Source organism: Lipotes vexillifer, unplaced genomic scaffold, assembly GCF_000442215.2.
Source record: "Lipotes vexillifer unplaced genomic scaffold, Lipotes_vexillifer_v1.1 scaffold201, whole genome shotgun sequence".
Taxonomy (NCBI): Eukaryota; Metazoa; Chordata; class Mammalia; order Artiodactyla; family Lipotidae; genus Lipotes; species Lipotes vexillifer.
The window spans coordinates 10,408-19,691 of NW_006788159.1; the positions used below are offsets into that span (position 1 = coordinate 10,408).

General features: G+C 37.7%; 1 protein-coding gene across 1 annotated transcript in view; it reads right to left on the reverse strand.

Moving 5' to 3' along the window:
- Positions 1-3,279: 3,279 nt before the first annotated feature.
- The window catches only part of THEMIS (thymocyte selection associated), a gene marked incomplete at its 3' end in the record, with an annotated part of 146,539 nt that continues 140,534 nt past the window's right edge, over positions 3,280-9,284 (reverse strand). The window contains exon 6 of the mRNA XM_007461253.1: positions 3,280-3,433. Coding sequence (XP_007461315.1) covers positions 3,280-3,433 — 154 coding nt within the window. The remainder of the gene's footprint in view (positions 3,434-9,284) is intronic.

The window sequence follows — 9,284 nt, forward strand, 5'->3', positions numbered from 1 at the left end:
CGTTCCTCTGCCTTATGTGTCGTTCCTGAGAGTACTTCTCAATAAACTTTCCACTTGCAAGTTCATCCTGGGAACTGGACATAAAACAAACAGCTTAAAACAAACATTTGCACTTAACACATGTCATCTACCAACAATAGCACTGTCACTGATTAAACAGGGAAGCTCTGTGCTCTTCCTGAGCTACTGCAGCTGAGTTAAGGAGGGGAAGGGGTCCATTAGGGAGGCTCAGGGCTTCCATGTCTCTGCACAATTGTATTGTTTCTTAGACTCAGAGGACTCAGTGACTCATCTCCAGAAGATTTCTAATCACTTCCCATATCCATAGAATTCATAGAGGCCATGAAATTCCCAAGAGGATTCAGTTCTCAAAGGAAAAAAGTACAGACAGAAACTCAGAGACTGCAAGAGCCACATCAGGTGGTCACAGCCAGCACTTTGCAAAACATACTGTCAGGAAGCAAATTTTTCCTTGGCCATCAACTCATAAATATGCAGAAGTTAATTAGCATAGCTATGATTCAACTGGAGTTTATTATGTACTATACTAACTTTAACCTATTTTATCTAATGTAGTTGTCAAAATAGCCTACGGTGTAGCGCTATTACTAACCCAAGTTTACAATAAAGAGATAGAGGAGACATGGTACACAGCTGGCGAGTAGGGGAGCCAAGGTTTAAACCCAGCAGTCTTAAGTTCAGACTCCAAAAGTTAGCCACTTAATCATCCTACTTTTTTTTTTTTTTGCGGTACGCGGGCCTCTCACTGTTGTGGCCTCTCCCATTGCGGAGCACAGGCTCCAGACGCACAGGCTCAGCGGCCGTGGCTCACGGGCCCAGCCGCTCTGCGGCATGTGGGATCTTCCCGGACCGGGGCACGAACCCGCGTCCCCTGCATCGGCAGGCGGACTCTCAACCGCTGCGCCACCAGGGAAGCCCAATCATCCTACTTTTAAAGAACGGTTCTTTTAGTAATTTATGGACAAAACAACGTGCAGACTTAATAACAATGTTCCCCAAATAAGACATGGGTCTTGTTGAGCAACCAGAGTGAATCAGGGACCCAGAGAGGAAGGTCACCCATGAGATCTGGTGAAGCATTTTCACCAGCTTCTTAACTGAAGAGGAGCTGGGACTGACAGCACCAATCCTGAGGTAGAGTTTCCTGTGCTCCGGGCTTCAACAGAGCGAACTCTCATTAGATAATATGTGTTCAGCCATTTACAGCGAATCTTCTAGTTGTCTACGGTGAATTTCAAAATGAAAACTTCCCTTTAGTATAATTATTAGATACATATCTGAAATGGTTCCACTTCATCTAACTGAAAGAATAAGGTCTGGGTGTCTAGAAGGAGCAAAACTGGAGATGCAGTTCCTCTGTCTTAATACAGTTTTTTTGTTTTGTTTTGCTTTGTTTTCTCTGTGATAGGCCACAGAGCCTCTAAAACCGCCATTTTCATCCAAAGAGAATTTAGGAAATGACTGACTTATGTCTCACATTTAAAAACAGGAGAAAGCTCAGAAAGAGTATGATTTGCTTATCCTGAACTCCAAGGTGGTTAATGAATATTCACAGATGAGCTATCCATTCCAAGTATAGTAAATGTTAAGTACAGATCAAAAGAGTTTTTTTTAATGAAGAAAATATATAATATTTCACAAGAAAAAAATGAATTTTGAAGAATTATATTTCTGCTTTACTTTTGTATTTTTATGTATGGAATTGTCATTCAATTATAACTCATAATGAAGACAGACTCTATAATTTATTGTAATTTCAAATGGGAAAGCAAGTGAAAATATTGCCCAGATCCACATACTAGGTAATTTTTAAATAAATGCATGTTGAAATTAATGTAAGAAAGGAGATTTCATTTTACTCTCTTGAGTAAAGTTAGTAAGTCTTACTACTAACCGTCACTACTAAGTGACGGTTAGTAGAACCATCACTTTAATTTCAGGTCCTCTTTTTTTCTTAAACCATCACTAATAGGCAATAGGTTCAAAGCAGTTTCTGCCCTAGTCTGTAACATACTCTGCACTATTCATTCAGAGCGCAAACTTGGGGCTGTCACATAGCATCCCAGGAAGATGCACACACAGGGGAAGATCAGAGAATAAGTTTTCCTATGACTGAAACAAAAACTTTGATCTCAGCAATTGTATTATCTGGTACCTTTTAGGATCCATAATCTTAAGGAAAAAATAGTTTCCAATGAATTAATAATAGCCTGAGACTCAACACAGTGCAGTAATTTTCACTGCAGTAGTTGTTTCTTTTATAGTCACACTTGGTTAGTATTTGAAATACGGAGGAATTGCAATATGCATGGTTTTCAAAGCCCTTTATAGAATTTCATTTTTATCATTCAGAAAGAGTCAATGAAAAGGTAATAAGAAAAGCTCTATGGGATATTTTTATAGGAGCGTCAGAAGCCACTAAGTTAACTACATGAAAGAACCCAAATTGTACAGCGTTTCAGCAGAAACACTTCAGTGACTTTATATGTAGTATTTTGACTTTTACATGCCCTGGGAGGAAAAAAGAGTGCTGGCTACAAAATCAAATAAGGAGGGGAAAAGAACAAATCATATGCTTAAGAATAATTACAGTTTCAACTTATCTACAAATGAAATGTGAAGTTTTAAAGATAAAGTATAATGAAATTGAGCTTCTTTGGTGTGTTTAAAATATTGCCAAGAAAGAAAATTCTCATTTCCCGTGCTAACTCATCCAAGATTTCCACAATATGGAAGTTAGTCTGGGTAGCTTAATTGAATGATATCAACTTCTCCACAAGTCCATTTTCTCTTGTTTTGCTTTTAGTAGAGATGAAAAATATCAGATCACCATCTCTAAAAAGTAAACTATTATAATTCAAGTCTGCATTAGGTCACTCATCTGACACTTTTAAAATTAAAAGCACCTCAATTATTTTGACCTCTTCTCAAGCCATTAAACCTTCTTGCTAATTTTAGGAAACATTTCAACATATTATTGTCATGAAAATAAAAGCAATATTAAAATAGAACACTTCTTTGGCCATGAAAACCATAAATGAGAAGAAAAATCTAATAACAGCAAACAATGAACAGACCTATCATCAATATGAGTGCTTAATACTATGCTTCACTTAAAACTAAATTTCAGTGAGATTCGCAGGTCAGGTCCATCACTTTGACTATGTCATATATTCCAAATAAAATGGCAGTAAGAAGCTGTACATTGTGCATTTGTCATAAAGGCAGTTAAAACCAATATCATGTGGCTTAACGGACCTGTAGTTGCATTGGTGCCTGCTACTGCAGTTTTCCCAGTCTTTCTCTTCTCTTTCTCCAGATCAGCCAAATCATTTTGACAACCAACTGGTACTTTGGAATCCAGGCCAGCTTGATTTGAGTGCAGTTTCTTGGATCTGTCTACATGGAGACTCTGAAATGATATAGGCCGGGTGATTGATTTCACAAGTAAATTATCAGTCCAAACTAAATGTTTCCCAGAGGTAGGACAAGGATAAACATTTATCATATGGCAAGTTATTTCTGTATATCTGAAACAGAACATTCTATATGTCAAAGTGAGTTACAGATTATATCTTTTTTTTTAATTAACCATTTTATTTATTTTATTTTATTTATTTTTTTAGAAATTTATTTATTTTATTTATTTATTTTTGGATGCTTTGGTTCTTCATTGCTGTGCACTTCTTTGGCTACTCTTTGGTGTGGTGCATGGGCTTCTCATTGCGGTGGCTTCTATTGTTGAGGAACGCGGGCTCTAGGCACGTGGGCTCAGTAGCTGTGGCATGCGGGCTCAGTAGTTGTGGCTCATGGGCTCAGTTGTTGTGGCTTGCGGGCTCTAGAGCACAGTCTCAGTAATTGTGGCACATGAGCTTACTTGCTCTGCGGCATGTGGGATCTTCCAGGGCCAGTACTCGAAACTGTGTCCCCTGCATTGGCAGGTGGATTCTTATCCACTGCACCACAAGGGAAGCCCCAGATTATATCTTCATCAACCTATTTTGGTAATCTAGGTGTTGAATTTTTTAGGCAATCTAAGTGACTAAAATAAGAAGTCATCTCAGACACAGAGTATCATCTTCAAAGACTATTTGTGTATATTACTTTCTTCTTGTAGAGCTTATAAAATATTTTTATTTACAACTTTCTCACTCAGTTTTTATTCTTATAGTTTAGTAATCCAGCATTTTGTTACATATTACATAATTATTTATTATATAATGAACAGGATTCATTTTGTATTATCTGTACCTTTTATATTATAAAACTAATCATAATATTTACTTTAAAATAACCCACATTTTTATCAGCGTTATCCAAATTTGATAAAGCTCCTCTAGTCACTTTTAGAATGATAATTCATCCTAACAATGAATTATTAAGGCAAAACATCAATGGACTCTAAAACACATCTCACATATAAGAAATGTCATAGTGTTTGATGTAGTACTGACATATGGTATTCTTCAAAAGAATCATCAGATAGGAGCAAACACTAAAGACCTAAAAAGGAAATTGAACCTTCAGCACATTGTTTCATAGCGAAATTCAGAATAGAAGTTTTCCAGTTTGAATCTGATTACAAAATATTCAGATTCATAAAGTCAAAAGTAGCCAGTCAATTTTGGCCATCCACACTAGCCATTTTGATTCACTAAAGGACAGCATAATGAACAACTTTCCTTAAGTTTCTCGTACAGACTGTGTACAGCATTAAATTCATTAAATATTCATTAAAAGCTTGAATCAAAGGCTTTTAAAGCTTGGAAAGGGCCAGTAAGGAAATTAGGGTCCAGAATGATTACACGATTTACCCAAATTAACAGAATGAACAGTGCCACGCCTCAGGGATATGTCTCCCAACCCTTAGTCCAGTGCTCTTCCCATCACTCTGTGATCCATTTGTTCATTTATTCATTCAATGTGGTGGACCAGTTGCACCAATGGCCCCAATTCTTCACTTCTCTCTGTATCCATGTCCTTTCTGTGTAATCTTGCAGTGCCCTCCTACTGTGACTTTTGACTTGTCCATGTGACTTTTTCTGGACCAACGGAATATTGACACATGTGACACAGAGAGTTGAAAGATGCTTGCACAATTGATTTTGCTCATTCTTGTCCTTCCCCTGTGCCATGAGAACATGCCTAGACTAGTCTTCTGGAGGTTGAGCAGGACAGAAAACATAATCACGTTACCCTAGTCATCCAAGCTAAGACAACCAACAGCCAGGAGAGACTCAGATATTTGGGCAAACCCAACCCAGATCAACTAAAACTAATTCAGGTCAGCTGAACCCTCATGAAAAATGTGTTTTTTGCTGGGTGCCACTAAGTTTTTCTGGTGAATATGCAGCATTGCGTGGCAATAGATAACTGGCACATCCAACAACCATTTATATATAGTATCCCAGATACTAGGAGTATTGTGAGAATATAAACATAAATATAACTTAGTCTCTGAATTGTTCAACTACAATTTCTTAAACTGTTTAAGCAGAGAATTAAGAGTGTGGTAAGTCATTTGTAGATAATTCTCAAATTCCTTCTTAAATGACAAAAGATGGAATCCTGACGGTACTACCAAGGACAACTCAAAAGATCAGAGTTTGAATGTTGATATTAACTAGAACTAACCCACTACACTTGTTTACATTTGACTCATCCACAGCCCACAGAAAGCTAAGTCCATCACTTGATATGAATTTTTAAATTTATTGTCAAGCATGTACTACCACATAGCTTTGAAAAAAATACTTTTCCTGATTTTGAATTAGATACTTTGGAAAAAATATTATTATTTTAAGTTATTAGATGAGTATTAAATCATAGTTTCTCAGTACTGAGCAATAAACTAGATTAAAGAAGGAATGTAGCTTCCTGTTTTTTCATACCAAATTCAATTGATGATATTAAAACAGTGAGGAATTGAAAATGTTAGAAAAAGTTCATGCAAATTATGTAATTTATAGTATATCCCAGACTTCAGAGAAGAAACGCAGAATTTAAATAAAATTGTTAAACCTGAAAGCTTAACATGAAAGGTTGAGGAGAGAAAATGAACTCTTGGTCAGAATGGCTCAAGTATTGCAAAGGCCTGATGCTTCTTGGTGCAAACCTCTGGCAGGTTGAACATTTTATTTATTTATTTTTTCTCTCTTTTTTTTTTCTTTTTAACATGTTTATTGGAGTATAATTGCTTTACAATGGTGTGTTAGTTTCTGCTTTATAACAAAGTGAATCAGCTATACATATACATATATCCCCATATCTCCTCCCTCTTGTGTCTCCCTCCCACTCTCCCTATCCCACCCCTCTAGGTGGACACAAAGGACTGAAATGATCTCCCTGTGCTATGTGGCTGCTTCCCACTAGCTATCTATTTTACATTTGGTAGTGTATATATGCCCATGCCACTCTCTCACTTCGTCCCAGCTTACCCTTCCCCCTCCCCGTGTCCTCATCTCCGTTCTCTACGCCTGCGTCTTTATTCCTGTCCTGCCCCTAGGTTCTTCAGAACCATTTTGGGTTTTAGATTCCATATATATGTGTTAGCATACGGTATTTGTTTTTCTCTTTCTGACTTACTTCACTCTGTATGACAGACTCTAGGTCCATCCACCTCACTACAAATAACTCAATTTCATTTCTTTTTATGGCTGAGTAATATTCCATTGTATATATGTGCCACACCTTCTTTATCCATTCGTCTGTCAGTGGACACTTAGGTTGCTTCCATGAGGTTGGAGATTTTATAATATTAGCATTTAATGCTAATATTGGCCTATTAGCATTTCAACAATTAAAAATCCCGCTTTGCTAGAGGTAGTCCCCACATTTTGGTCTCCTCTAGTGAAGCTCTGTCAGGTTTTCCAGGCTCTTCTTTGCTTTAGTTATTACAGCCAAGCTCCTGTTCCCAGGCCCTAGTGAGGCAGTCATATCTTAAGGTACTAACCCTGACACGTTCTCTAACCCTTGTCTCCTTAGCCCTTCCCTCCAGGTCCCTGAGTCTTCAAACCATCTCCAGGTATTGATTTTCTGCTACAATAAAATTCCCATAATGCTCCATTTTTTACTGCCAATTGCTCTCCACTGAGCACCAGTTCCCCACCCCACCCCACCTTCCACTCTGCCCCCGTCTCTCTCTCCCTCTCTTCTCTCCTATCTCTCAGATTCTTCCACTGTGCCTTTGGAAATTTCACCGCATACTTAACTTTCTTTCAGAACATTTCCTCTACCTTCCAACCTTGACTAAAATTCCACTCTCCATTGAGGACAGCACTTCTGTTGCAAATGAAGATGGCTGCTTATTCCTCAAGACCCTAGATACCCTCAGGCTGATGATACTCTGGCACCTAGTGCTGTCCATTGCACCCTTAACTCCTTTCAAAAAATCTCTGCTGCTTTGACATTCTTGCCATCTAGCTATGCACTATCTCCTTTATTGTTGGTATCATTTACCTACTAATCTCTAGTCACAATTCGTCCTTCATAAAAAGACTGGATTATTGTTTTCTCTTCTAGCCCCATGATCCTGAATGATGGTCACATCTACACAAACATTCCATTCAACACCTTGACTGGATCTCCTTATTACAAATGAACTTTTCATTTCTCTACCTTAGCCTTTCACTCCCAGAGTCAAGTCTGAAACCTGATATAGCCTGAACATTTTCCACTTTCAAAATCACTAAATGTCCTCCTCTCTCACCTAATCTGTCCTCAAGTAGAGTGTCCCTCTCTCTACTACAACGAATGCTCTCACTTCCTAGAGTGCTTTCACCAAGACTATACTTGGATCTCATTGGGACCTCAGATCCACTAGCTTTCTAGAATCTTTTCCTATTTTTCTCCACATAGCATCTATCCTAGTTCTAAAACTTAAGTCTGGTGTGTAATCTGTCAGACTTTACCTTTTTCCCATCAGCAGTATTTGCTGTGTCTAGTCACCTCCCTATGCTTGGCTTCTGACCAATCATTCTTAGTCTTTTTTTGCTGGTTCAACCTCCTTTACCTAAACATTGACTGTAAAAGTTTCTCAAGGTTTTGTTACTGACCCAGCTTTCTTTTTACCATCCCGAGGTAATCCCAACAATCACGTGGCTTAATTTACCATCTACTGTGTATGTTTATGATTCCAGGGGTGGGTGGGGAGAGATTTATGAAATGAGATGAGGCAGGGGCTTGTATGCCATGACAAGCACTCTGGACTCCAATTCTAATGTCCTTTAGCTCTACAATCCCACCCCTCTCCCCTCCTGTCTTGTGGCTCAGCTATTTCATTTGCCTAGAACATTGTTCACTAACTCTTCTTCCTTAATGTTACTAAGTCTGGGGCTCCTACAAGTTTCTCCTCAGCAATTTTCACAAATGCAATTAAATAATACCTGGTTTAATGTTTAGTGTCTATCTTCTGATTAAAATAGAAATCCACTGAAAATAAAGACCATGTCTTTCCTATTCACCATTCTTAGTCCTTCTTTCAGCATTTAAGTATAGTAAATATTAAATAGCTATCTATTAAATGAATGAAGAAATGCATGAATAATATACAGACTTAATTTTTATGACTTTTAAAGAAAAGAGACCAGCTTATCAATGACCAATACATAGTCACATGTTCACATGTTAGGAGTGATAGCCACTCACTCCTAACAGTAAAACTTATTATATAGTCGAAAGGCACACACATTTTAACTTCTTTTATGCATTAAAAAAACACATCGCAAATCCCATGCTTTTAAATGAACTCATTGCTGCAATCATTGCAAACACTATGGTTATGTAATATCCCATACATATGTCTGATTCAAGTTAGATTGGTCACTATCTATGGAAATTATAAATCAAATAATGGTGATGCCAGGGAAAGTGAGAACTTAAGAACTGAGTGTGTATACACATATACCCGAGGCATGAGATTGTGGCCTGACAATAATAGAAGAAATAAAACCCTCTGTCAGGCACTGCTGCAGTGATGTCAAGCTTTCAACCTGAAGATCAAGTCCATAGAAAAATGAGAAAAATAAGATGTGTGCAAAGAATAGAGAGGAACACAGATAAATTTGAACTGGCAGGCCTTGGACCTTTGTGACCACTCTATAGTACTTGAAAAATAGATCCTGTTCATTTTGTGTAATTTCCATTTAACTTGTCATTAGAAATGAGTCATTAACATCCTGTCTGCTAATATAAAATGACTATTAAATTATTTTTCATGTTATTCTTGGCTTGGAGTTTGAGGACGGCTTTTAGTGTTCCTGCTG